Source organism: Neovison vison, chromosome 6, assembly GCF_020171115.1.
Source record: "Neovison vison isolate M4711 chromosome 6, ASM_NN_V1, whole genome shotgun sequence".
Classification (NCBI taxonomy): Eukaryota; Metazoa; Chordata; class Mammalia; order Carnivora; family Mustelidae; genus Neogale; species Neogale vison.
Window position 1 is genome coordinate 207329400 of NC_058096.1, and position 27624 is coordinate 207357023.

Genomic DNA, 27624 nt, shown 5'->3' on the forward strand with positions numbered 1-27624 from the left:
TGCCTCGTGCCGGTGGGACCTCTGGGCAAATGCCCTGTCTCTGCCTAGGAGTTCCTGGGCAGGGAAGAAATCCTGCTTTTTTGTGTGGAAAAAGGGAGTGCAGTGGGTGGTGCTTAGATCAAAGCTGCTCTTTGGTGAGACCACATGCCTCCTGCGGCTCCCACAGGGGAGCTCCCCTTGGGGCCCGTCTCCCTCCCCGGAAGCCCGCCCTTTAGCTTCAGGCTGTGAGGGCTTTTAACTGTCTCACCTGTTCTCCAGGTGCCACTTTACACGTCAGCTCATGTGCCCTCGTGACCGCCCTGTGAGGCAGTAGTTGTCCCCATTTCACAGATAAACTGGGGCAGGGTAGAGTTGCAGCCTGGGTCCCCGGCTTCAGCACGTTTCCCAGCACCTGTGCTTGCCTCTCGGCCATGGTCCCTCCGGCCGCTCCCATGTGCCCAGCGGAGCTGACCGTCCGGTGGCCACGGGGCTCGGGTGTTCTGAGGGAGCGCCCCCAGCAGCCGGTCTTCTCTTCCAGGATTGTGGCTGCCCGGCTCAACGGTTCGCTGGATTTCTTCTCCTTGGAGACCCACGCTGCCCTCAGCCCCCTGCAGTTCCGAGGTCAGAGGGCCTGTGCTGGGCACGTGTCTGCGGCCGGCGGGGGGCAGGGGTGCAGAGTGCGGGGGCTGCCTGCAGGGTGTTTCCTCAGAGATGGCGTACTTGGGCCGCTGTCTGCAGGGACTCCAGGGCGGAGCAGTTCCCCCGCATCCCCTGTGTACAGCAGCAGTGACGCGGTAGCCTGTCGCCTCACCCACACCGTGCCCTGTGCACACCAGAAACCCATTACAGCCCTGAAGGCCGCGGCCGGGCGACTCGTGACCGGGAGCCAGGACCACACGCTGAGAGTGAGGGTTGGCTCCGTCTTGTGGGGGCTGCGGTGGCCTAGCCTGGGATGGCGAGCTTTTGGGGTCAGCCAGGGAGAGGAGGCAGAGAAGGGATTTCCCGGCCAAAAATGGAACTGGGAAACCATCCGAGACCAGAACCTGATGCCCACCCCTGCCCCAGGTGTTCCGTCTGGAGGACTCGTGTTGCCTCTTCACCCTGCAGGGCCACTCAGGGGCCATCACAGCGGTGTATATTGACCAGGTGAGGGGGCCACGGGTCAGGTACTGGGTACCAAGCCATGGCCTTTGTTTTGGACTTGGGACAGCTGGCCTCCAGAACCTTTGGGGAAGCAGAACGGGAGGAACCCCCACTCCCCAGGGCACTGGGATACCCTCGTGGACAGAGGTGTTCCCCAGTGACCCGGCCCCACGGGCCTTTTCCCCTAGACCATGGTGCTGGCCAGTGGAGGACAAGATGGGGCCATCTGCCTGTGGGATGTGCTGACAGGCAGCCGGGTTAGCCACATGTTCGCTCACCGTGGGGATGTCACCTCCCTCACCTGTACCACCTCCTGTGTCATCAGTAGTGGCCTGGATGACCTCATCAGCATCTGGGACCGGAGCACCGGCATCAAGCTCTACTCCATTCAGCAGGTGGGCAGATCCGGGGCCACAGGACTCTTGGCATTTTAGGGAGGGCTTCGAGGCACTAAGCTGATCCTGTCTTTGTCTCCAGGACCTGGGCTGTGGTGCAAGCTTGGGGGTCATCTCTGACAACTTGCTGGTGACTGGCGGCCAGGGCTGTGTCTCCTTCTGGGACCTAAACTACGGGGATCTGTTACAGACCGTCTACCTGGGGAAAAACAGTGAGGCCCAGCCCACTCGCCAGATCCTGGTGCTGGACAATGCCGCCATTGTTTGCAACTTTGGTAGCGAGCTCAGCCTCGTGTACGTGCCCTCCGTGCTGGAGAAGCTGGACTGAGCAGGGGTGGGAGCTGATGGTGCACAGCTGAGTCTTCCAGAAGCTGTCTCTGAACTGTCCTGTCCTGCCTCATGACTGTAATAATATTAAAATTTTTTTTTTTTTAATCCCATCTGCTACGGATCCTTCGAGCCACTTGCATCTTCCCCTAGAGCTGCCGCACCCCTGCCTCACTCCCTCCATGCCCGAACCCCAGCACGAGCCTTGCATGGTGCACAGGGGCAGCTCTGGGCCTGCCTCCTTCACCCTTCAGAGGTTGTGGAAGCCAAGGGCGGCTCCGTGGTCCTCCTACCACCTGGCCACATCCAAGCTGACTAAAGGCACCACATTTCAGGCAGTGCTGCTGAGGCTCCAGGTACCCCCCTAAGGCAGCAACAGGCAGATGCTGGCCACAGAACAGGTTGGTTTATTACTTTAATAGCAAAGAGCTGAAAAAATGTCAGGTCCCACAAAGGAGTAGAACCTAACCCAAGGCCCGCAAGGCATCTCCACCCCACAGGGGTGCGGGCTGGGCCAGGCAGGGCTGAAGGCAGCAGGAATGGGAACAAGAGACCAGGCCCACTGGAGAGGCCCTGCTAGGGTGGGCAGCCTGGTGCGGGAGATGTAGTGTAAGGACCAAGCAAGCAAAGCCTCTTCAGGTCTTGTTAAGTGTCCAGAGCGGATCCAGAAGGCTGAGGGGGTCATCAGTGGCCCGGGCAGCCCTCAGACCCTGACCATTATGGGCTTGCAGAAAGTTTTGCTTGCTCATCCGCTGCTTTCCTCGCAAGGAGTTGTCCAGAGAGAAGGCCTCGGGAGTTAGGGAGGCCAACAGCTCGAGGGAGGAGGAGGGGGGCCCCAGGCTGGGGGCCTCAGGTACTGGTTGTTCCTCCTCAGGCTGGGGGGCCTCGGGCTGGGGTGAAGAGAGGGGGGGTGGGGAGGAGGGCGGGAGCTGAGTGGACTCTGGGAGGCTGGCTGGTGGCAGGCCCGGGGGCTCTATGGGGCCTGGGATGCTGGCAGCCGGAGAATCCAGGGCCCCAGGAGGCCGGATGCTGAGCTTGGCAATGGTAGCCTGGATGGAGCTGATGGGCACGTCCCCGCCAAGGACCAGGTCCTGGGAGTCCTGAGGAAGGTGGTTCTGGGAAGACATTAGTGGGTGAAGACCAATCTGCAAGGCTGGGGCGCGCTTGCCAGCCCCAGGGGCTCCTTCCTCACCTTCTGGCTGACGCTGGTGCCGACCGACGGTCTGCCCGGAGGAGGCACACCATGGCGCTGCAGGACCTGCTCCACATGTCTCACCACCGCCTCGTGGCAGAACCTGAGGTGCAGCTGGAGAGAACCCTCGGCTCAGTCAGCAGGGCAGGGTCTCACCGCCCAGGGCGGAGGACCCCTCCCCGGCCCCATCCCACCCAACCCCTCCACCCCCAACCCTTACTTTCTCCTGCAGCATGTGTTTCCTCTGCTGCCGCATGCGCCGCACCAGCCGAGGCAGCTCGGGGATCCCGTTCCCAGCCTCCACCTCCTGCACGGCGGCGTAGAGCAGCGCGAAGGCTCCCGTGCGGCCCACCCCCGAGCTGCGGCAGGAAGGGGGTGTAAGCGGGGTCCAGGGCTGAGGTGCCGCGGGGCACGCGGCCGCTGCCCATGGGGCCATACCTGCAGTGCACGACGACGGGCGTGTGCAGCGGCCGCTGGTGCAGGCAGTGTGCGTGCACCTCCTGGATGAAGCGCAGCAGGTTGCCAGGGCTGTCCGGCAGGCCCCTACGGGTGCAGGCGGACCCGTGAGCCCGAGCTCAGCAGCGGCCCCTGTAGCGCCCGCGCCGGTGCCCGAGCCCCCCGCCCACCGCCCGCCCAGGGACAGCAGACGCACAGCTCAGGCCAAGTGGGGAAGTGGAGGTGCACGAGCGAGCGCTTGAGGCTCTGGTCCCGAAACTGCAGGCTCAGCACGCGCTCCACGTGGGTCTCAGTGGCCCGAACGCTGCTCAGGGCCAGGCTCAGGGCGCCGTGCACCATGGGCTGGCCCCTCTCGGTGGGGAAGTAGCGCGCCACCTTTTGCTGAAGAAACAACAGGCAAGGCAGTAAGGACTGCTCTGCCAGGGCCTCTCCCGGGCGCCCCCTCCCCTCGCCCTCTCACCTTCTCCATCTCCGCCTCAGACACCAGCATGACAATGACCGACACCTTCTGCTCATGCACCATGAGCCAGAAGTCTGCGGCCGTACCGGGCAGCGGTGCCTGGGTGGCCACCAAAGGCGGGCAGTAGGGGGAGAGCCCTTCCACACGGCTGGCGTTGATGTAGTCGTCCTTACCCGAGCGCAGCACCACGCGGTTACTGTCGTAGGGCATGACATCCTGGTGCCGGTTCTTCAGGGAGTAGCAGCGGGCGATGGCAATGGACCGGCCACGGGCGTCGTGTTCCTGGGCATCCTGCAGCTCTCGCCACATGGCATCCAGGGCCGCCGCATCCCCCAGCTGGCCTCGAAAGGCCTCCAGCTCCCGCTGCAACTGCTGCAGCCTCTCGGGGTGCTCGTAGGGGTCCCGCTCAATCAGCCTTAGGGCTTGTGGGCGGCGGCCCTCGGCCGCGTCCACCTTTGTAGGCTGCAGCAGGGGCTGCCCACCCCCAGGGGGCTGCGTGCCTCCGTGCTGACTCTCCGGGCTGGAGGACAACAGGTCTGCAGCCGCAGTGCCCCGGCGCGCACACGGGGGCGGCTCTGCAGCAGGGGGCCGAGGTGGCACCGGGCCAGGCCCTGGTGACGGGGCAGGTGAAGGCACCAGATGGGGGTTGGGGGTGGGCTGGCCAGCAGGTGAGGGACCCCGGATGGAGAGAGGGGCCGCCTGGGGGCCCAGGGGCCTGGGGGAAGGGGCAGGACCATATGCCAGGGTGGGATGGGGAGACTGAGGTGGACCAGGGGTGGGGAAGGGCAGAGCCCCTGAGTGGGGGGGCAGAGGGTCCTGAGGGGGGCCCGGGTAGAGGGGGGTGTGCAGGGGTGGTGTTGGCTGTCCCAGGACACCAGATTGAGGGGCAAAAGGGTAGGGAGCTTGTGGGGGGACCCGCCCTGGAGCCTGGGGTGGGAAGAGGTTCGGATGCTGGAGTGGAAGGGGCTGCTGGGGGGGCTGGGGCCCAAATGCCACTCCTGCGGGATGGGGCTGGGGCCCAACCCTAGGGGCTGGAAAACCTGGGGGAATCCCAGGAGGAAAGTGGTGCTGGGCGGGGGGAGCTGTGAGGGGCGGCTTGGCTCCCACAGGGTACGTGTAGGGTGCAGGCAGTAGTTGCGGCTGTGGTGGGGGCACCGGGAAGCAGGGCTGGGGAGGAACATGGCTGGGGTTTGGCCGTGGTGCGGTGTGGCTGGAGATGGGGGCCTGCACACTATCTACAGTGGTGGTGGCTGGCCGAACCCCCATGGCCATCTCAGGGCCTGAGAACTGGGGAGGTGGGGCTGAGGGCAGACCTGCAACTGGCGGGGGGGGCCCTACACCCCTATAGGGACTGCTCACCACACCATGCTGTGGGGAGGACCGGGGCACAAGGCCCAACTCCGGTGTGTAGGCAGGGGCTGAGTAGAGGGCAGGTCCAGGAGCCATGGCCATTGCAGGGTGGCCTGGGACCTGGGGGGCCCTGGGCTGCAACACCTGGCTGGGACCTGAGTAGGTACAAGGAGGAACAGTACCTGAGAGATAGTGGGGTGCTGGGCCCACAGAACTGGGGAAGGGGCTGGGAGGAAAGTGGAGTGGGGTAGCAGTTCCCAAGTAGGTTTCCGGTGGCCGTGAGCCGGCCACCATGTCAGGGGGCAGGCTGCGCAGCTCCTCAGGCAGGTCTCCTGTCTCCGCTGCCTCCCCCTCTTCCCTCCGGGGCAGCAGTGGCTTCGGGGCTGTGGGCCGTGGGGGCGGCTTCTTCTTTAGCTCCCTGCAGGACAAAGTCAGGAAGGAGTGGAGCCAGACTGCCATTGGGGAGCCTGGGTCTGGGCTGGAGCTGCCCCCAAGGCCACACCCACCTGTCCAGGAGCTGCTGGCGCGCAGCCTCACGGGCCTGGCAGGTAGACTGCGCCCGCTCCAAGAGAGCAGCCACCTTGCTCTCCAGGTCCGCGTAGAAGTCCTTGCCCTCCTGGGACTTCTTCATCAGGTCCTCATAGGCTTCGTAGGAGGCCACCAGGGTCTGGAGTGTGGAGTTCCACCTGGTAGGCAGAGAGGCCAGCGGCAGGTGAGGAGCAGAGCCAGGCTCTGGGCGGGAGTCTGGGCTGCAGTGCGGGGCTAGACACTGACTTTTGGTCCAGCTCACTGAGCACCCGCCGCACGGCCGCATACTGCACGTTGGCCTCGGTCAGTGCCCGGAGGACGTTGTCCTGGGCCGCCAGGTTCTGCTCCAGGTACACCCGCAGCTGGTCATACTTCTTCAGCTGCTCCTCAAACAGCTTCTGAGGAAGGGGTTTGGGGCGTAGGGGACACTCAGGGCCACACCGCGTCAGGGGGCAGCCCAGCATCAGAGACCGGCCCCGCCTCGCCAGCCCCACCTTCATCTCTGAGTGGTCGGCAGTAACCAGAGAGGCCGTGATATCATCCTTCTGGATCAGCTCCCGCAGCTGCTGCTCCAGGGACACACGCTGGTCCCGCATCTCCTGCACCTTGGCCAGGATACGCTTCAGGTTCTGCAGCACAGCCTTGTCCTCTGCGAGCAGCAGTGGTCGGTGAGACCAGAGGCTCCAGCTCCACATCCCTCCCCAGGGGCACAGGATGGGGGGGTGCGGGGGGCTCACCCGGGGTGAGGGCTGGCGTGGGCAGGGCAGCCCGGACCTGGTCCAGCGGCCCGCTGAGCAGGCGCAGGTTGCCCACGTGCAGATTCATGGCCCGGTGCAACTCGCTGTTGGTGAAGGAGGCCTTCTCGTGGACCTCCATGTACTTAGCCCAGTCGCGCCTCACCTCAGCCAGCTCTGCCTTGGAGCCCGCCTGGCCGGCCCCGGCCTGGCCCAGGGCCTCCTGCAGCTTCTGCTCAAGCAGCTCGTCCTCCTCCAGCAGCTCCCTGATGTCCTTCAGGGAGGCTTCCACATCCGTGAACACACCTGACAGCGCTGGGGGGCGTTTGCAGGAGGGGAAGAGCTCCTGAGGCAGCCACACCAGGCACCCATCTTGCACCCGTCCCCAAGGAGACAGAACCACCCACACAGTCAAGGGCTGGTGTGCGGCCCCAGGCTCACTAAGCAGGACAGATGGGAGCATGAGGGTGGGTGCCTGCACAACCTCCGTCCTCAGTGAACACCGGAAGGCCGCCGCAGAGGACTTCTGCCACCCAAGTGCTTCTCCCCCTTGCTCACCTTGCATGGACTGCACAAGGTTCCTGACGGTGTCGGGCCGGACACTGAGAGCTGCGCACTTCTCCATGAGCTGGGGCGGGATGTGGCTGTACGCATCAAGGTTGTCCACAGTCTCAGGGTCCAGCTGCATTGAATCCATGAACTGACTGGGGGGGTGGGGATGGGCAACAGGACCAGGTGGGCACCGACCCAATTCTCCCTCCTCTCATAAGGGTAAGCCCCACCACTGAAACCCAGGCCTGAGGTCCTAGCAGAGGCCAATCAGCATCCTGACCTCCACCACTGGAGGACTGGCCTAGCCCCACAGAACACACCTGGGGCACTGCTGAAAACAACGGCACACAGGAACACTGCCCTCCCAAGCCAGGTGACTGTTCCCCTATAAATCTGGTACCCAAGACCATGTGCAGGAAGGGGAAGGCTAGGCAACCTGATGCAAGAAGACATTCACTCACTCTTCCTCTCCCCGTTGCAAGCAGCACTAGGGACCCTGCAGAGGTGCACCGGATCCCCACGCCCCCCACCCCCGCGCCTCCCACCTCCAGCTCCGCACTCACTCCAGGACCTCATTCTTGTCCTCAATCTTGGCCATCATCTCCCGAAGCAGCTTGGCCTTCTCCTCACTGCCAAAGTGACAAAGCAGGTGTTGGGAAGCTAGGTCTCGAGACCTCCCAACCCCATCTGTGCTAAGAACGGGTCAGCTCCTCCCACCCACCTGTAGAGCGACGAGGCTTCGTGAGCAGCCATAGGTACAAGTTTGGCAAAGATGTCAGGGCCTGTAACAGCAGGGTCTGTGGGGTTCACCGGTAAGGGCTTCACCAAGGGGGCGCCTGGGAGGAAGAGAAAGAACAGTGGAAACCAGGCCCACACAAGCCTTGAATCTGTCTCTATTCTATACTCCTGCCTTCAGCACCCCCCGCCGCCATCCTCAGCCTTCCCTCAGCTCCAGACCTTTTACAGGCTGAAGGGTGTCCAGTGCTGGGACAGCCTCGTGGTAGATGAAGTCATTGTCCTTTTTGGCAGAATTGTACCTGGGGTCAGAGGGGGCAGTGGGGAGTCCAGCAATTAGGCCACCCACTCAGCTACTTGAGAGCTGAGCCCCCCGCCCCCTCCTTCCCAGCCCAAGACTCACTTTCCCCCAATGACGTCCATAGCAAAGCGCAGTGCGTCCTGCACAGTGTCAGGCTGGCCCTGGAGGAAACGGATGGGAGGGGACTCAACACCAATCAAAGCCAGTGCTAGCACAATCCTTGACCCCCGCAGGCTCACTCCAGGTTCTCTCGGGACTCTGAGGGCCAGCCAGGCTCTTCCTCAGCTTTACCTTGGCCAACTTGATGGCTTCATTGAGCTTGTCCAGGGCACTCTGGAAATATGCGACCTGTGGGGGGGCAGTAGACAGAGCCTGGTGCATCCTTCCCTCCTCCTGCAACCCCACTAAGCTCTGCCTGCTCATGAGGTGACCCACTAGAAGACCAAAAGCTTGAGGAAGCAGCCAGGTGTCAGCCCAGCCAACAGCATGGAGTCTGGCAGGCCAGCTGGCTCCACCAACCCATCCCCACCTCAGTCCCCTGGGGACAAAGGTGAAACAGATAGGACAACACAAAAGAAACACCAGGCCTGCAGCTGGCGGGTGGCCAAGGATGTGGGAGTGAGGAGAGCCTCCCCATCCTCTGTCATGGAAGGGAGCCCTCTAGCACCTTGTGAACAAGGATGGAATCAGTCCGAACCCCTCCTCACCACAGCTCACTCACCCGCTCCCCAAACTTCTGCTGCTCTTCCGCCTGCTTCCCCATGTGCAGCTGGGGGCAGAAAGAAGAGACTCTTACTTCCCAAGCGGTGACCCCCCACCCAGCCCTGCCCCACCCCGCCCCAGTGGTCATGGTGCTCGCACATGAGCCACAGCTGCAAAGTAGTAGATCTTCATCTGGACAAGCTTCTTCCAGTCCTTCTGGATCCGGCCCAGCAGTGAGGCGGTGTCGGGGTTCTCCAAGGCCCGGCATGCCTCCTTGTAGTAATCTACTACCTGGGGGCCAGGATGGGGTTGTAAGTGGGAGTCAGGAGTAAACTAAAGGCCTGCTCTCAGTCCCTTAAGGGCCACCATCCACCCCTGCCCCTACCTGTGCACTGATGCGGGCCACCAGAAAGCTCTTCCTGTTGTCCAACATTGACTTCTCCAGAAGGCACTCCTGAGCCTGGCCCTGGGCCAGCAAATGCAGAGATCTTACTCTTCCCATCAGGGGAGCCAGAGAACCCTGTCCTCTCCTCCCACCTTCCCGCCTCCAAGAAGCACCCTCCTGCTCTGACCAACCTGCAGCTCAAGTGATCAAAACCACGTCCCCACTGCCATGTGCACAGGGCCGGGTCCAGGATCCGGCGCTGGCTGTCCCCTCCCCTGGACTGAACTGGGCCCCGATGAGGGCCCCTCCTCACCAGCATGAGGTTGACGTTGAGAGAGAGGATCTGGCGACTCATGTCCACACTGTAGGCCTGAGGGAAGTGCTCACGCAGGTAGGCAAAGGCGCCTGCTGCACACTGGAAATGCGTACAGGAGACCTTCATGCCCTGGGAGGGAAGAAGAGGACGATGGCCAGAGGCAGAGCCAGACAGCTGCCTGTGTGTCCACTCCCATGGGACAGGACACAGACTATGGAGGCAAAGAACACTTAGCCCCACCCTTATGTCTTGTGTCCTGCCCGCCACTCCTCACCTCCTCAGACACCCGCTTGTCCATGGCCCCCAGCATGGAATGCAGCGCCCCTGGGGAATCAGAGGACATGGTGTCAGAGCTAGCCTGGGGCTGCTCCCTGAGTCGCCGCACGCCTCTGTAGAGCGTGAGGCAGGGAAGACAGGGTCTGGGTATTGCGGCAGATGGTCCAAGAACACCCAGAAGGGGAAACTCCTAAGTCCAGCCAAGCCCCTCAGTGTCTTGCTCTATCCCAGGCAGACACGGGGTGGAGGAAGGAGGAACTCCCGTCCACAGCACCCAGCCTACAGTTCCAGTCTTGAGGCCCCAGGGATGCCTACACAGCACTTGGGACTCCTCAGGCTTCTCCCTTGAGCCACACTGGACCTCAGTGTGGACTGAGTCGCTGGACTCAGCTGGACTAAGTCGTCCGGGCTGATAGCAGGGCTAGTTGAGGCCAGCCTTGTTCTCCCGCCCGGAACAGCCCAAAGCTGCTGGGGGGTTAGAGCTGTCCAGTCACAGAGAGGTCACTGCTCCTGGCCAGAGCACACAGCAGCACCACCACGTGACAGAAGAGGAGCTTCTCCCCCAGCAGTGTGCCCATGGCCCAGGAAAGAGGTCTAGGAGAGCTATGGGGAAGGCGGTGGAGGGGTCGGAACCCAGGGGTCTTCTGTCCATGAGCCCACTGCCTTAGCGGACTTCTGCTGAGCGGAGATCCTGGGTTGGCAGAGCTGAGAGGCAGGCCCATGGGGAAAGGGTTAGGCAGCTCACCAAGGTTGTAGAGAATGCAAGCCTGCTCGTATTTGATGTCCTCATGGGCCACAGACTTGCCAGAGAAGATCTCGGTCCTGCAGACATGGCACCCCCATCATCTTAAGGGAAGGAGCTGGCCAAAGCCTTGAGGCCAGGTGAGAGGACCAGCCACCCAAGTTAGGTCAGAGGGAGGCCTAAGGAGACCACACCAAGCCACCCCCGTCCATTGTGTTAAGGAAAAGGGGAGGGGGCTGGGGAAGGGGAGGGGGCATCCCCACCATCCAAACACTGGGCTGGCCCAGGCTCCCTCCGGGCATCCCCCCAGCCCTGCCTGCCAGCTCTCACCAGGTGACAGGAACGGCGGCCTCCTGGCCCGAGCCCATGGGGACCCGACTCTGAAGGTAGTGGAGCTGGCCCAGGTACTTGCGGAGCACACTGCAGCCCTCAAAGTCCCGTGGGACACGGACAGCATTCTGGGGGGCGGATGGGAGAAGTGGTCCCGCCATCACTTGAGGTAGAGTACAGGCAGGTCTGTCTGCCCAGAGAGGCCCCAGGGAGAAATCTGCATCTGAGATAGAGACCGCACACTCCAACGGATCCAGAGAAAGCCCACAGCTAAGGCTGCAGCTGTTCAACCACCGCCCTGCCAGCCGCAGCTGGCTGAGTCGGTCCCACCTCCTGGAAGGCAGTTCTACAACAGGCATTAAAAATGTTCATGTACCTGACACTGACCCACAGTTCTGTGTCTAGAACATACAGTAAAAAATGCGCAAAGAAGCAAATGCTTGATGAGCACATGCGGATATTTATCACAGCATTAGTAACAGGGTCACATACTGCATGCCTCCGAAGTGGACTGTTCAAATAAATTATGTCAAGGCCACTCCCAAGAGAGAACACGGCCACAAAGACTGATGACGAGAGTCTCTATTACGTTTAGATGTTCATGACATATTTATTGAGCCAAAAAAGGAAGGTAACAGATAAGCAGTATAGTTTCATTTATGTGAAATTGTATAGATACTGACAGCCAACTAGGTATATAAAAAGATAAGATTCTAGAAGGTTATCCACCAAAATGTTAAGTGAATACCACTGGGTAACAGGGTTTAAGTAACTTCTCCTATTCTATCCATACATATAGAGACATCTGTTTCTTTGTACTGTTTACTCATTATACTGAACACTTTCACTTTTTTCCTTTAAAAAATATTTTAAATTTAAATTAATTAACATATGGTGGATTAGTTTCAGAGGTAGCGGTCAGTGACTCATCAGCTGCACACAACACTCAGTGCCCATTACATCATGGGCCCTCTCGATGCTCATCAGCCAGTTACCTCATCCCGCCCAGCACTCCCCCACTTTCACTTTTTAATAAAAAACAATAAAGCTGTTCCCATTTGGGGGAAATAAAACAAAGCAGATGAACCCTGCACTCAAAAAGAACAGATGGGGCGCCTGGGTGGCTCAGTGGGTTAAAGCCTCTGCCTTCAGCTCAGGTCATGATCTCAGGGTCCTGGGATCGAGCCCCACATCGGGCTCTCTGCTCAGCAAGGAGTATGCTTCCTCCTCTTTCTGCCTGCCTCTCTGCCTACTTGTGATCTGTCAAATAAATAAATAAAATCTTAAAAAAAAAAAAAAAGAAGAAGAAGAAGAACAGACAACATCCTCTCCAAGAAGCAGGTGCACAAAACAAAGAAGGGACGGGCTACAAGCATTGTGCAACCCTCACCCCACCCGCTGGAGAGAACCACAGCACCCCACTGCCCCCTGGGGACTTCAGCAGCCACTGGGCCCAGCCGAGGGCTGACCAGCACTAGGGCCGACCGGCACTGGCTAGCAGAAACTCTCCTTGGAGGACACCACACTCCACAGCTGGGCTCAAGGCCTCTGCCTGGGATGCTCTCAGAAGGAAGGGCGGGGCTACTTCCCCAGTCCGACTGACAGCACTCCCCGGTGCCTCCAGCGCCTCTCTAAGCAGGAATGTAAACTCCCTCCAGAGGCGCTTCCAGAGGCCCCAAAACAAGGATCAGGCATGTTCACAGCCTTACTGCTGCAGTGGGACACATCCCTCAGGCCAGGCCTTCTGGAATCCAGTCACCACCCACTCCCCATCAGAACTGCTGCTAGAACCAAATGCCTCATGGACTTAACATCTTCCTTTAGGCTGACCCATCTGTCAAACTGGAGCCACATCCTCATAAGGCGTCTCTCTAAAACAACAGGGTCCGTGTGTTAGCTACATAGTTTTTTAATATTCACTAAAGCATATAGAGAAAGATTAAAGCAGAAAACCTTTGTCTTTGTGCTTCCCAAAACCACCTTTGGGAAACAATGGAAGCAACCCTCCCTCCAAGCAACACAACTCCACAGCACTTTTAATCTTTCAATCCGGCCAAGGATGAGCCTCCCCAACCCTTCTACCACCACCCCCCCCCCCCGTCGGGCTCTGCATGGGGAGCACTAGGCAGAACCAGAGGGGCTGAGCCAACAGCAGAGAGGAAAGGAAGCTCTGAGACCACACCACTCCCACCACCCCGCTCCCGCCAGCAAACCCTTCACCGCCTGCCAGCTTTATGCCCTATAAATCAAGAACTGATCTCAGAGTTGCAGCCGAAAGGTCTTCTTAGAGACAACTCTTCTAGCCCCTGCTTTATAGATGAGGATACTGAGGCCAGATCACCAAAAGAGCATCTCCTACAGCTCCCCAAACTTTATCTGCCTTCCATTTCCAGGGGGCGCCTGGGTAGGTCAGTTGGTTGAGCATCAGACTCTTGGTTTCCGCTCAGATCATGATCTCAGGGTTTGAGATCAAGTCCCAAATTGGGCTCTGTGCTCAGGGCGGAGTCTGCTTGAGATTCTCCCTCTGGCCCTCCCCAATCTTAAGCTCAAGCTCACTCTCTTTTGCTCCTGCCCTGCCCACACATGCATGTTCTCTCTCTCCTTCTCAAATAAATAAATACGTCTTTAAAAAAAAAAAAAAGATCTGCAATAGACTCCTGTGTAGCTCCCTTAATTGGAGCCTTCCACTGTAGAAACTCCTGGGCCAATTTTTCTAAAATAAAATAAGCCACCTGGCACTTGGCCTTGGTAACGCTGTCTCCGCAATGCTGTAGGTAGTACCTCGGTTCCTCGCCTGAGAACTGAGCCTGTGTCAGCTCTTCTAGCTCTGTTTCCCACACCCGCTGCCCCACTGTGTCTTTGATGAGCCACCATGTGCACGGCTGGGACCACACCACCTCGGGAGGCAGAGGGAGGCGTCAGTAAGTCACGTGGAAGCAGGAAGGCCTCACCCCAAACTGCCAGATGAAAGCCCCACTCTAGTATCATGCTTCCCGGATGCATCCATCATGACGCTTCTCTTTTACTGGGCACCTTGTTGCTTTTCTGCCCTCCAGCCCCAGGAAAATGAACTCAAATACTATCGGAAAAAAACAATTAACAAAATAAATTGCTCAGGGCACCTGACTGGCTCAGTCGGAGGAGTGTGCAACTCTTGATCCTGGGGTCATGAGTATGAGCCCCACAGTGGATGCAGAGATTAATTAAAAAACAAAACAAATTGCTCAACTGCTTTTCTCCACACTAACTGTAACAGGTGGAAAATATAAAAGGGGAGGGACACTTAACAATAGCAACAACAATTTAAAAAAAAGTCTAGGAGCACCTGGGTGGCTCAGTTGTTAAGCATCTGCCTTTGCTTGGGTCACGATCCCGGGGTCCTGGGATGGAGCCCCGGATCGGGCTCCCAGCTTTTCCCTCTGCCTGCCACTCCCCCTGCTTGTGCCTGCAGTCTCTCTTGCTCTCTCTCTGTATCAAATGAATAAAACCTTTAATTAAAAAAAATGCTTTATGGCTAAAAAATGCTAGCTAACCTTTCAGTGAATTTCAGTGAATTGTAAACTTTTTGCTGGTGGAGGGTCTTGCCACCATACTGATGACTGATCAAGGTCGTGGTCACGGGCAGCTGTGGCAATTTCTTAAGTATGGTAAGTGAAGTCTGCCTGTGGATTTGCTCTTTTACAAATGATTTCTCTGGAGCATGTGATGCTGTTTGAGAACATTTTACCCACAGCAGAGCTTCTTTCAAAATTGGAGTCCGTCTTCTCAAATTGTGCTGCTACTTTATCAATGCAGTTTACGTGACACTCTAAATCCTTTGTCATTTCAACAACTTCACAGCACCTTCACCAGGAACAGAGAATCTAGCACAAGAGACCACTTTTCTTTGCTCATCCATAAGAATCTGGTCAAATTTTATCATGAGATTGCAGCAACTTAGTACTATCTTCAGACTCCACTTCTAGTTCAAGTTCTCTTGCTGTTTTCACCACACCGTGGTGACTTTCTCCACTGAACGCTTGAAACCCTCAAAGTCCTCCATGAGGGCTGGAACCCACTTTTTCCAAACTCCTATTCATGTTGACAACCTCTTCCCATAAATCGCCATTGTTCTTAATGGCATCTAAAATGATGAATTGTTCCCAAAAGGTATTCAACTGAATTTACCCAGATCAGAGGAATCATGATCTATGCAGCTACAGTCTTATGAAATGCATTTTTAAGGAATAAGCCTGAAAGCCGAAATGAGCTGCAGAATGGATATTGTGTTAACAGGCATGGAAACAACATTTCCATCAGTGCTCTTGGGTGACCATGTCAATGAGCAGTCATATCTTGAAAGGAATCTTCTCTTCCTGAGCAGTGGGTCTTAACAGAAGCCTTAAAATATTTAGTAAACTACAGGGGCACCTGGGTTGTTCCGTGGCTTAAAGCCTCTGCCTTCAGCTCAGGTCATGATCTCAGGGTCCTGGGATCCAACCCCGCATCGGGCTCTCTGCTCAGCAGGGAGCCTGCTTCCCCCTCTCTCTCTGCCTGCCTCTCTGCCTACTTGTAATCTCTCTCTCTGTCAAATAAGTAAATGACATCTTTAAAAAAAAATTTAGCAAACTACACTGTAAACACATATACTGCCATCTGGACTTTGTTGTTCCATTTCCAGAGCACAGGCGGAGTAGAATTAGTATAATTCTTCAGGGCCCTAGGATTTTCAGAACAGTAAATGAGCACTGGCTTCAACTTTACAGTCACCAGCTGCAAGAGAGTCAGCCGGTCTTTTGAAGCTCTGAAGCCAGGCACTGACTTCATCTCCAGCTATGAAAGTCCTGGATGGCACTTTCTGGTATGAAAGGTGGATTCTCCACACTGAAAGTCGGCTGTGCAGTGCAGCCACCTTCACAAATTATCTTCTAGATCCCCTGCTGCAGCTTCTCCATCAGCACCTGCTGCTTCACCCTGTACTCTGTTTTATTTTCACAGATTTTATATATTAGTTTATTTATTTGAGAGAGACAGAGAGAGAACAAGCAGGGGGAGGGGCTCGATCCCAGGACCCTGAGATCATGACCTGAGCCGAAGGCAGACACTTTACCATTTGAGACAACCAGGTGCCCCTCACCTTGTACTTTGATGTTAGGGAGACGGCTTCTTTCCTTAAACCTCATGAACCAACCTCCGCTGGCTTCAGACTTTCCTTCAGCAGCCTCCTCAGCTTTCTGAGCCTTCACAGAATTGAAGAGTCATTGTCTTGCTCTGGGCTAGGTTTTGGCTTAAGGGAATGTTGTGGCTGGTGTGATTTTCTAACAAGATCACTCAAACTTCCTCCACATCAGCCACAGCTAATGTGGTTTTGTTACCATTCATGTGCTCACCAGAGTAAAAACTGTATTTCCTTCAAGAACTTTTCCTTTGCATTCACAACTGGGCTAACTGGTACAACGGCCTATCTTGGATTTCAACTTCTCTTCCTCACCAAGCTTAATCATTTCCAGCTTCTGATTTAAAACGAAAATGTGCAACTCTTCCTTTCACTTGAACACTTAAGAGACTGATGTAAGGTTACTAACTGGCCTAGTATCAATACTGTTGTGTTTCATGGCAACAGGGAGACCCAAGGAGAGAGAGAAAGATGGGAACAGCTGGTTGGGAGAGCAGTCAGAACACCCCCAACATTTACCGATTGAATTTACATGCTTAGATGGGGTTTATGGTGCCCCCAAACCACGGCAATAGTGACTTCAAAAATCACTGACCACAGCTCACCCCAGCAAATATAAAGATGAAAAAGTTTACAATATTGTGAGAATTACCAAAATGTGACACAGACACACAAAGTGAACAACTGCTGTCAGGAAAATGGAACCAAAAGACTTGCTCCACGCAGGACAGGACAGTCACAAACCTTCAATTTGTAAAAAATACAAAACAAAAAAACCAAAAACAAACAAACAAACAAACAAAAACCAAAACACAGTATCTAGGGGCGCCTGGCTGGCTCAGTCAGTGGAGCATACAACTTTTGATCTCAGGGTTGTGGGTTTGAGCCCCACATTGGGTGCAGAGATTACGCTAAAAAATAAATAAATAAAAAACACACAGGGGTGCCAGGGTGGCTCGGTTGTTAAGCATCTGCCTTCGGCTCAGCTCATGATCCCAGGGTCCAGGGACTGAGCCCCACATCATGCTCCCTGCTTGGCAGGGAGGCCTGCTTCTCCCTCTCCCACTCCCCTCTACTTCCATTCCCTTTCTCACTATCTCTCTCTGTGTCAAATAAATAAATAAAACATTTTAAAAAAACAAAAAGCAAAAAACAAACACATATGGTATCTGTGAAATGCAATAAATCTAAGTCTAGGAGAAAAATGCACAGAAGACACTGGCAAGTCCTAAAAGGATATATAACACATTAACAACTGCGAAACCTTACTATTAACCAAATAACTGAAAATTAAAATTAAATACCCTTTTCACCTAACTGCCAGAACTGCAAAGTAGCAGCAGGAGTAGGGGGTGGAAATGAAAGCAAGTGCATCCTCTTCACCCACTAATTTCTACAGAAACAATCCCAGAAGTGGTCAAGCATGCACAGACACGGCTTATACTTACAATGGGGAAAATGGAAATAACCATATGTTCTCTGACACCAGACTGATTAAATCACAGTGCAATGCAATGATCACAGGATGTTACAAATAATATGGTTCTATGTTCACTGATACAGAAACAAACCCACAATACATTAAACGAAAAAAGTAGACTATGTAGGCTGAATAGGCAGTGTAGGGTCCTACTGTGTTTATACAGTATACACAGCTGACACTTGAACACTGTGGTGTTCAGGGTGCTGATCCCCCAAGCAGTCAAAATTCACTGTAATTTTTGACTTCCCCAAAACTTAACCACTTATAAGCCTACTGCTGGCCAGAAGCCTCAGTGGTAACATGGTCAGTTAACACATATTTTTTATGTTATACGTATTATATATTGTATTCTTATAATAAAGCTAGAGAAAAGGAAATGTTAAAGAAATCACAAGGAAAATAAATTAATAGTACTGTACTATACAAAACCTGCATATAAATGGAACCACGCAGTTCAAACCCATGTTGTTCAAGGATCAACTACATATAAAATTATAAAATATATATTCAAAAATTTGCAAGGATTAAGAATTTTGTTGTTGTTGTTGTTGTTGCTTTTAAGCATTTTCATACATCTCTATTAAGTCAACTGCTTTAAAGAGAAAAAAATATTAAACTAAAATAAGAACACAGGCGGCGCCTGGGTGGCTCTGTGGGTTAAAGCCTTTGCCTTCAGCTCAGGTCATGATCTCAGGGTCCCGGGATCAAGCCCCTCATCAGGCTCTCTGCTCAGCTGGGAGCCTGCTTCCCCCCCACTCTCTCTGCCTGCCTCTCTGCCTACTTGAGATCTCTGTCTGTCAAATAAATAAACAAAAATCTTTAAAAATAAATAAATAAATAAGAACACAGTTCCAGGTGGCCTCTTTACTCCCTATCAAACCTGTCCCATTCACAAGTGCGTAAAAGTACTGTCATCCTACCTGTCTGAGCAACTCCAGCTTCTTCAGTTCCTCATTGTAGGCTTCTGGGTTCTCTCCATAATTCTTTAGGACAAACTAGAAGAAGGGAGAGAGAGAGAGAATGTAAACCAAGAACACAGAACACTCCCCTGCTCTCACTGCTGCCCTGAGCCCTTAGCAGTCACTAGTCTAGATGCACAACCACGAGCCTATCTCCTGGACCACTGGGAACTTCACCTCAATAACAGGGCAGCACTGAGATGTTGACCATGGGAGCCTCTACCTTTAAGCTAAATGGGAAATACGACTGGACCACCCTGTGTGAGCATGTTGGCTGGTCTTCATCAGGTTGAGCCCTCTCTGTAAAATCCAGGACTCTGGCAGCTCAGGAAGCTGGGGAACTTAGCTGGCTGAAACGGGATCCCACTAAGCATCCCAAAAGAGGCCACCAATTCAAGCCTCCCTCAAGGACTGGACCTTGCTGTGTTCTGGGATCACAACCATAACCCTAACCCAACAACAAATGTAGGCAAGACATACCAAACAAGAGTGGGAGTGCAAAGCCTTCTTCACCAGCTGTCCTGGCTAGGGAAGGGCACTGCAGTACAAATGATTTACATCATCCTCACCTTGAAGAAAGGCCCACAGGTGTGTGATGGGAATGATCCACATAGGAGAAGGAAAAATCAGTGCTCACATCAGAGAGGGGACTGGCATGCCTGGCTCCAAAGCACTCAACCACCTCAGGAGCAGACTCTCGGAAATGAGCACACTCATTAGTCTGGAGGCATAGCCTGCACCACAAGAGCCCCTGTCCATCTAAGATCAGCAGACTAAGGCCACTGACCAGGAGCCTGTTGTGGTGCCTGCTGCCAGCGTTAGCAATCTGGGGGCAGGGGGCAGATATACCCATTCCACAAACACTAAGGCACTGATGCCCACCTCACAGGTTCCCTAAGGCCCAAACCAAGGTTGTGAAGTGGTGAAGGAAGCCAAAAAGGCTGAATAGAGGTGGCCAGCTCTCTCCAGTTGCACACTCACACAGCGTCTGCGGCCCACTCACCTGCTCTGAGGTCTCTTCCCAGAACCTATGCCACAGGACTGAGGCATTAAGCATGTGGGAACCCAGGCCACGTGACAGCTCCTACCTGCCTTGGCAGGGAAAGGGAGAGGAGGGACAGGCAGAGGGGAGGCTCCTGCTGAGCTTCTTTCAGCATCAACCAGTCACATTCCCAAACCTCCAATCCTGACCCTCTTCTGTTGGTTTTACCTCCTGCAAGATCCATGTGTCCATAAGCTCTATTCTCACCCCTTCAAATCTACCCCTCACCTAGATGCCAGAGGTCTCTTTCTAGCAAAATCCACTGTCACTCCTAACTTCAAAGCCTTCTGAAACACACACACAGCTAGGGGGCAAAAAAAAAACAAAACCCAAACATACTTTTCTCAGGACAGTGAGATTATGAGAAATAACTGAGTTGCAATCTAAAGAGAAAAATCTGAAAAGGATGTGTGACAATGGCTCCCCAAAGCCTCCAAAACCAAAGGTAATTTCCTAGGCACAGAGTTCACGGCTCTTCACAATCACTCCCAACAGCCTTCAAGGACTGTCTTCTAGCAACTCCTGGGGACCCCCAGCCACCAGGCTTGTGGAATTGTGCTCTCAGGTCTCAATACTTGTTCACATGTCCCCTCTTCTCTATTAAGACTCAGCTGAGACGTCACTTCTTTGAATTTCAGCTGCTGCTCTACCTACATTCTAAACATGCCTTCACCAGACTGTGCCTGACATAGTAGCAGGGTCCTGCCAGCGACACCCCTCCAACCCCCACCAAGCATCAGAAATGGTAGGGGCCTTACTAGGTGTTTTAGATACTCAGCAAAAGGTTGTGTTTACAGGAAATGCAGAGAATGGATGAACAAACTGAAAATACTAAAAGAAGACACTCAAGAAAATTCCAAAGATGAGACATTTTGCCCAACAGTTAACCTACTCTCTGAAAAAAAAAATCAATGTCATGGGAGTGCGGCTGAACAAGAGACTAGTCTAGATTCTAAAAGATTAAAGAAACAGAACTAAATACAACTTGAGAACCTTGACTGAATCTGAATTTGGGGGGAAGTCATAAAAATATTTCGGGGAGGAGGAGCCTGGCTGGCTCAGTGGGTAGAACATGTGACTCTTGATCTTGGGCTGTAAGTTGGAACCCCATGCTGGCTGCAGAGATTACTTAAAAATAAAATCTTTACAAAAATGCTTTGGGGACAATAGGTAACATTTTAATATATATTATAGTAGAAAATTTTTATGGACTTTCTTATGTGTGATGATAATACGGTCACACAGGAGGATGTGCTGAGATGTATACAACTTACTTTCAAAGCTTTGTGGGATATATACATATACACACACATACGGGTGTGTGTGTATAAAGACACACACAAAACAAGAACACACAAACACAGTGAAATCAAACTCTTTTTCTTCTTCTTTTTTTTTTTTTAAGATTTTATTTATTTATTTGAGAGACACAGATAGGGATAGAGAGCATGAGCAAGGGAGGAGAGGGAGAAGCAGGCTCTCTGCTAGCCCAATGCGGGGCTTGATCCCAGGACCCTCGGATCATGACCTGAGTTGAAGGCAGACACTTAACCGATGAAGTCACCCACGTGCTCCCCGAAATCAAACTCTTTACAGTTGCAGAGCTCAGAAGAAGAGTCTGCTCAGGATCTGAAGCTCCTGACAGAACCTGAGAAAAGGCCCAGCAGCAAATAGACCTCGGACCCTGCCACCACAGACTAGAAGGCAACAACAGGACACCAGTGCACCTACACAACCAACAGCGAGTTAGGGTTGAAAGGACCAGAGAACCTCCAGAGCCTCGGCCGGCTCTGGAGCAGCTGGCCATCCTTTCCTGGGGGAACAAAAAGACCTACGGACAGGTCTGTTAACTGAGACCATGTCCGGGATCGAAGCCACTGGGGTGGGGGGGGGGGATGAAAAAGGAAAGGAAGGAGTTACAAGCGCAAATTGTAAGAGAATGGAAAGGCCATCTCCAGAGAGAAAGATCAATATGATGTTAAGACCTCTAATAGGAACTCACATGCATTAATTTTTTTAGTTTTTTTTTTTTTAATTTCTTTGACAGAGAGAGAGAAATCACAAGTAGGCAGAGAGGCAGGCAGAGAGAGAGAGAGGGGAGGAAGCAGGCTCCCCGCGGAGCAGAGAGCCCAACGTAGGGCTTAATCCCAGGACCCTGGGATCATGACCTGAGCCGAAGGCAGAGGCTTTAACCCACTGAGCCACCCAGGCGCCCCTCACATGCATTAATTCTTGATTCTCACAAGCTTATGCGTTAAGAGTAGTTCCATAATACAGGTGAGAAAAATGAGGACCAGATTAGTTATATAATTATTTGTAGCAGCTGAAGCTCACCTAAATTAAGTGGAAGAGATGACCAAAACCAAGATCTGTCTGATTCCAATGTCTATGTTATTTCCATGATACTCCTCTTCTCTTTAACTGAGCAACAAATGGCACAGAATTTTGTATGCAAACATTCATCCTAGGTCCTGCCATTTGTTTACAGATTGTAAAAATGGGAACCAGAGAGCACCTGGGTGGCTCAGTGGGCTAAAGCCTCTGCCTTCAGCTCAGGTCATGATCCCAGGGTCCTGGGATTGAGTCCCAGGTCAGGCTCTCTGCTTGGTGGGGAGGCTGCTTCCTCCTCTCTCTCTCTGCCTGCCTCTCTGCGTACTTGAGATCTCTGTCTGTCAAATAAATAAATAAAATCTTTAAAAAACAAAAAAAAAGGAACCAGAGATTAGCAATGGCAGTGCTGGAACCCCAAGCCAGGTTTCCGGACTCTTGACCCAGGGATATTCCATTTGTATCCCTTTCTCTTCTATTAGCATGTTCCCATTCTTCTGTGTCTGTGTCCCCTCACCCCCTCACCCGCCCCAGGCTGTGGGGATGTTTAGCTTTTGCTGTTAAGTTGATACAACATCTTGGAATTCCATGGTGCTAATTAAAGCAATAAGCCAAGAAAAAAGAGAATAAAAGGCACACATGTGTTAACATTACCTTTGTTCACCACACACTTATTTTTTTGCCCCACTTGCAGGATTTACTCAAATATGAGGCATTCCTTGGGCTGGTCCATGGAAACACACATAAAACTAAGTCCCACATAGAGGAGTGTTAATAATTACAACATATGCTTTGCTACTGAATTTCAAATGAGATTTATTCAGAGAAAGAAGTTTTATTGCCCCTTGATGTCAGCAAGCCTAAAACCAAATTACAGGCCAACAGCACTGAGGATGAGAAGAGAGTGACCAGAGTGACCCTACACTCAAAGAATCTCTCCCACATCTCTTCTAACAACAGCACCAAGGATAACTCAAGTTACATCTCCTGGCAGGTGCTAGAACTAGACTAGGTCATTCAACCAACACTTGTGAAGCACTCTCCACACACAAGTATTTATTACTTCCCAAGTAAAGGAAAGACTCTGGAGTGAAACGGATACAGGTTTTTGGTGTATGAGACTGAAGTCAGAGAGAGGACCTGGACAACGCAAGTCATCTGCTCTTGGAGCCATTCGGCTTTAAAACACAACTGGGCAGACAGGTTTGGTGACTCCAAATCTGTGATAAGAGATAAGCCAGGTCACCACCAGAGGTAACCCAACGTCCCATGCTCCCCACTGCTGAGGAGGCAGGGTCCCCTTTTAGGCCCCTAGTTGTCTCATTTTCTTTTCTGTGTGTGTAGCAAGAACTTCAAAGGAGTCGGCTATCGAGAAGAGGGAGAAAAATTCCACAAACCTAAACACCAGGCACTACAAGTGAGTAAGATGAACCATAAGAAGAGGTAGTAAGGGACGCCTGGGTGGCTCAGTTGGTTAAGCAGCTGCCTTCGGCTCAGGTCTTGATCCCAGCGTCCTGGGATCGAGTCCCACATCGGGCTCCTTGCTCGGCAGGGAGCCTGCTTCTCCCTCTGCCTCTGCCTGCCTCTCTGTCTGCCTGTGCTCGCTCTCTCTCCCTCTCTCTCTGACAAATAAATAAATAAATTCTTTAAAAAAAAAAAAAAAAAAAGAAGAAGAGGTAGTAAGAGTGAGCACTCTGTGCCGCAGGTCAACTGAGCATTAAGACCTGACTGAATCTGGAGGAGTGTGGTACAACAGCTAGACAGCTAAAGGGGCCCAGAGGACCTAGGGTTCAACCTGAATACTGAAGAGGAGGAAAGGAATTCCAGTAAGGACCAGAGCATGAACAATGACCAGATGTGGAAGGAAAAGAGGCTGACAGTTCCTACAGGAGAGGCCTAGGGGAACGAATTAGAGAGAGGCAGGCTGAAGCCAGTGGTGGCAGGCCTTGAATAGCAGGCAGTTTCTCTGGAGAAAGTGGAGACTTAGAGATCAGTCCAGCCAGAGTGGGAGGAGAGGTGAGGCCAAGAAGCTACTCAGTTGGCAGGATGGCTACCACATGATACATCTGCCCTTGAGGAAGAGTTACTATGTGGATCATCAGAAGATAAGCTCCAGGGGTGCCTGGGTGGCTCAGTCTGTTGGGCGTCTCACTTTATCTCAGCTAACGATCCCACAGTCCTGAGATAGAGCCCCGCATTGGGCTCCCTGCTCCGTGGGAAGCGTGCTTCTCCCTCTCCCACTCTCCCTGCTTGTGTTCCCTCTTTTGCTATGTCTTTCCTCTCTGTCAAATGAGTAAATAAAATCTTAAAAAAAAAAAATAAGATAATCTCCATGAAAGCAGGAATTTTTGTCATTACATACAGCCCTGACTTCCCAGGGCTGGCACATACAGTCACTCAATAACTATTTGTTCAATAAATGAATCCGAGATGGATGCTAACACCTAAGTCCAAGTGAGCTTAGTGCAGTTGATTAAGGGCAGGTGTTTGGGACCGGAAGAGGAAACAACTTCAAATACCAACACTTGTGACCAAATCACTCGGTGATGTAGAGTACAAATCAGCCTTCATCAGCTTCCAGTGAGTCAGCACTCTGGGCTCCACAGCACAGGTAAAAAAGTGCAGAGACAGCAGCATTTTCCCACTCAAAAATTATGTGCGCCCCACTATCCCAACCTAAAGTTTGACACTGCAGTTCCAAATCAGTTTGCTGTTCTCCTGGCTCTTATTTCACATTACTCCATAACTGAAGGCATGTTCATTAGGAGCAAAAACCAATATTAACCATTAAGAAAGATCTTTTCAACAGCCCAGGCCTTAAAAAGAAACAAACCCTTTAGCTATCTGGAAAACTCCTATTCATCCTTCAAAGCCCACCAAGCCTTCTCTGATGGCCCCTCCTTAGGCTGGTACTTCATACACTGCATATATTCTTCCACTGATACCACCATTTAATTTTTAAACTTTTTTACTAAACTGAACTCCATGAAAGAAAAAAAAAGAATTGTCTCTTATTCATCTGTATTACCAAGGTAATAGTGCTCAATAGGTTGACCTCAACAGAACCCATTTTTACCCCAGTATCCTAAATTAAATTCCACCTCTCAGCTCCAAGTCACTGGTGAAGGTTCCCATAGCTGAGAGAAGGGTAGAAGAGGACAAGCATATGAATGGCAGAGGCAGAGTAGGGGCTCTAGGGTTGGGGAGAGGAGTCCGGGTCAGGAAGAGTTCCCAGGCTCAAGTGGCTTCTGCAGTCTCCCTCAGGCAGAGTTCTAGGGTACCCTGAGGAAGCCCAGCCTACCCACACACTGCTATTCCTTTTCAGTGGGTTCTTGCAAATACATGCTACAATCTTAACCTATCAAATAAATGGCATATCTTTCCCAACCCCAAAGAATAGGAAACAAAGAAAAAAACAAAGACTAATCGTGTCTAGGAAATAATAGTTTCTTTAGCACTTGAGACCACCTGAGGCTGAACGGCTAATGAGCAACTACTCTCTGGAGGCTCAGAGAGCCTTCCAGAAACTCATTACTCACAAAATACTCTGCGGTTAGGTAAGAGTGGCCAGAGTATCAAAGGCTAAGTTCCAACAAAAATATCTCCTAGGATTTTCTGGGCTAAGACTTTATCCACTGGATTTCCATAAATTTATGGTCACCATGTCTAAATTCCCTCTCAAATGTCATTCAGTCATTTGAGAAACACTTTCCTGAATGCCCAACTATGTAGAGGACCCCATTAGGCTTTGAGGACAAGGAGATGCTTCTCTGGTCATTTAGGATTGAATAATTAAAACATAGCACACATACTAACACCGGGAAAAGAATGGAAAAAGGGATTCAGAAAAGAGAAAGATTCATCCAGATGAAAAGGATTAAAGAACGCTCTTGGAAGAGAAAGAACTTAAACTGGGCCTTGAAAGATGGACAGAACCAATATACAGAAATTAAAGAGGGGTCCCATCCCCATCCCACAGGACAAAGAAGAGAGATTTTCTGGGTGTGAGGAATTCCACAACCAAAAGCACAGAAGAGCAAAATACAGAGAATGTTAAGAGAACAGCAAATGGCTGACTGTGAACAGAATGTGATCAGAGATACACAGATCAAGCATACACTTGGCCGTCAAAAAATACTGAAAGGGCTGGGGCTGGTCAGGGAGAACTCTAAATGGGTTAGGGCTGAATGAGAAAACAAAGGAGTTTTGTTGTGTTTTAGAAAAATTCATCCAACTGAACTTGCCTGAAAGAGTAGATGGAGAGAAGACCAGAGTCTGGGAAAGAGCTAACAAAATTCTTCAGGTTTAGATTAAATCTAATTTCCTGTCTTTACAAATGAGCAAACAAGTGCCCAAAGAAGTTTAGTTTAATGACGGAATCAAAGGAATTCAATCTGTTACCGGTAGTGTAAAGAGAGGGAGGGAAACCCAGTGCTCGGTGGCCCTCCCCAAGGCTGATGTCTCAGAGGCCATCTGATGCTCATTCCACACGCCTGGCCCCTGTGCCAGCCCCACCTGATCTCGCCAGAGCTCCCTTGCCTCCATCACCAGACCTGTCTGTCTCCCCCGTCCAAATGAACGCTCAACACAGCAACTGCTAAGGTTTCTCCGGGAGCTACAGGCTCCTCTCCCCTCCAGGAGGTTAAGAAAAGCAGTAACCCTTCCAAAAATGACAAGGAACTGTATCTTTCGGTCCAAGGGGGCTCCCGAACATGGTTCTTCGTAAGAGCCCAGAGACAACTGCACCAACTGTCAGAGAGACCCCAATCGCAGAGGTCAGGCATACCTCTGGCTCCCACCTTCAAAACACACAAGCGGAGCCACAACCCCTGAGTCTGCCCAGGAGGGTGCTGGACTGACCGCGCACCTAGGGTACAGGTCAACGAAACGGCCAGGGAAGCCCGCCTCTCCCCGCGGGGCGGTCCCGGCGTGGAGGAGAGGCGAGCCGAACTAGGTCCGGAGCGTCACCCCGAGGAAGTGCGGTGCCTCAGTGGGAACCGCAGTTGGCCCGGAGCAGAAGTCGGAAAGTCGGTTTCGACGAGACTGTGGGTATTAGCCCCGAGCGGGCGAAGAGGGGACAGGAATGTCTGCGGGGTGTGGGCCAGACTGAGGAAATCCACCCGAGGCCCCTCCTGGCCTCACCCAACCCCGCGACCAGGGCCTAGGGAGATGATGGACGCGCAGGGGGCGTCACGCGCTGGCAGACGGCGCTACGCGGGAGAGGTGGGGGCTGTGGGGGAAGTACTTACCTTCTTCACGGCCGGCTGGAAGAGGAAGTCACCAGCCTCCTTCAGGTCCAGCCAGATCATGGGCATGCGGGGTACGGCCTCCATGGCGGCTGGCGCCCGCCGGCCACCGGGCCGCTCCCCTAGCTGCCCCAGCTGCTGCCTCAGCCGTGCGCCCCGCCCCTCCGCGCCGGAAGTCACTTGTCACGCGGGGATGAAAATTGGCCGCAGGGCCTGCTGGGAGATGCAGTTCCCGCCTGCGCAGTCTTTAGGGCTAGGCGCAGCTGCCATTGCGCATGCTCAGTTTCCTCCGCAGGAAGGGCGTGTAGGGCCAATCTACAGCTCCCCGCGAAAGGGTTTCTGGGAGTGATAGTCTTCCTTCACTAAGCTGCGAAGCCGGTGGCGGCTGGTTTTCTCTTCTGAGGCGAGGCGGATCTGCGGGCCTGGCTTCTGCAGCCGGGCTGGGGCGCTCCGGTGTCGGGGCGGGGAGGGCGTTAGAGACCTCACCCATTAGCTTGTAGTCCCAAGT

The 27624-nt window shown here is 53.2% G+C and overlaps 2 protein-coding genes across 3 annotated transcripts in view; one reads left to right on the forward strand and one right to left on the reverse strand.

The window, feature by feature from the left end:
* LOC122909476 (SREBF chaperone) overlaps nucleotides 1-1952 on the forward strand; it is a 72495-nt gene extending 70543 nt beyond the window's left edge. For both annotated transcript variants that reach the window (XM_044253691.1, XM_044253692.1), the window contains 5 exons: nucleotides 518-600; nucleotides 718-884; nucleotides 1045-1125; nucleotides 1311-1517; nucleotides 1600-1952. In XM_044253691.1, coding sequence (XP_044109626.1) covers nucleotides 518-600; nucleotides 718-884; nucleotides 1045-1125; nucleotides 1311-1517; nucleotides 1600-1845 — 784 coding nt within the window. In that variant the 3' untranslated portion in view covers nucleotides 1846-1952. The remainder of the gene's footprint in view (nucleotides 1-517; nucleotides 601-717; nucleotides 885-1044; nucleotides 1126-1310; nucleotides 1518-1599) is intronic.
* A 279-nt stretch (nucleotides 1953-2231) lies between these two features.
* On the reverse strand, nucleotides 2232-27267 carry PTPN23 (protein tyrosine phosphatase non-receptor type 23). Its single transcript, XM_044253693.1, has 25 exons — nucleotides 27120-27267; nucleotides 18462-18536; nucleotides 10904-11031; nucleotides 10577-10653; nucleotides 9830-9879; nucleotides 9553-9684; nucleotides 9240-9320; nucleotides 9014-9145; nucleotides 8874-8921; nucleotides 8444-8500; nucleotides 8255-8313; nucleotides 8074-8153; nucleotides 7838-7952; nucleotides 7680-7745; nucleotides 7123-7268; nucleotides 6568-6879; nucleotides 6325-6479; nucleotides 6077-6228; nucleotides 5809-5988; nucleotides 3953-5720; nucleotides 3689-3873; nucleotides 3475-3579; nucleotides 3257-3395; nucleotides 3037-3150; nucleotides 2232-2959 (listed from the first exon to the last, which is right to left on the reverse strand). Exons 1-25 carry the CDS (start codon nucleotides 27201-27203, stop codon nucleotides 2480-2482), a joined length of 4920 nt encoding a protein of 1639 aa, XP_044109628.1. The 5' UTR covers nucleotides 27204-27267; the 3' UTR covers nucleotides 2232-2479.
* Nucleotides 27268-27624: the final 357 nt, after the last annotated feature.

What these genes read in the sequence shown, in the direction of transcription:
- PTPN23 (XM_044253693.1), bottom strand. Translation starts at nt 27,203, where the DNA reads ATGGAGGCCGTACCCCGCATGCCCATGATCTGGCTGGACCTGAAGGAG. An exon ending in CCTTGTGCAGTCCATGCAAG is followed by an intron (nt 6,880 to 7,122) that starts GTGAGCAAGGGG and finishes AACGCCCCCCAG; the next exon opens with CGCTGTCAGGTGTGTTCACG. An exon ending in AACACATGCTGCAGGAGAAA is followed by an intron (nt 3,151 to 3,256) that starts GTAAGGGTTGGG and finishes GGTTCTCTCCAG; the next exon opens with CTGCACCTCAGGTTCTGCCA.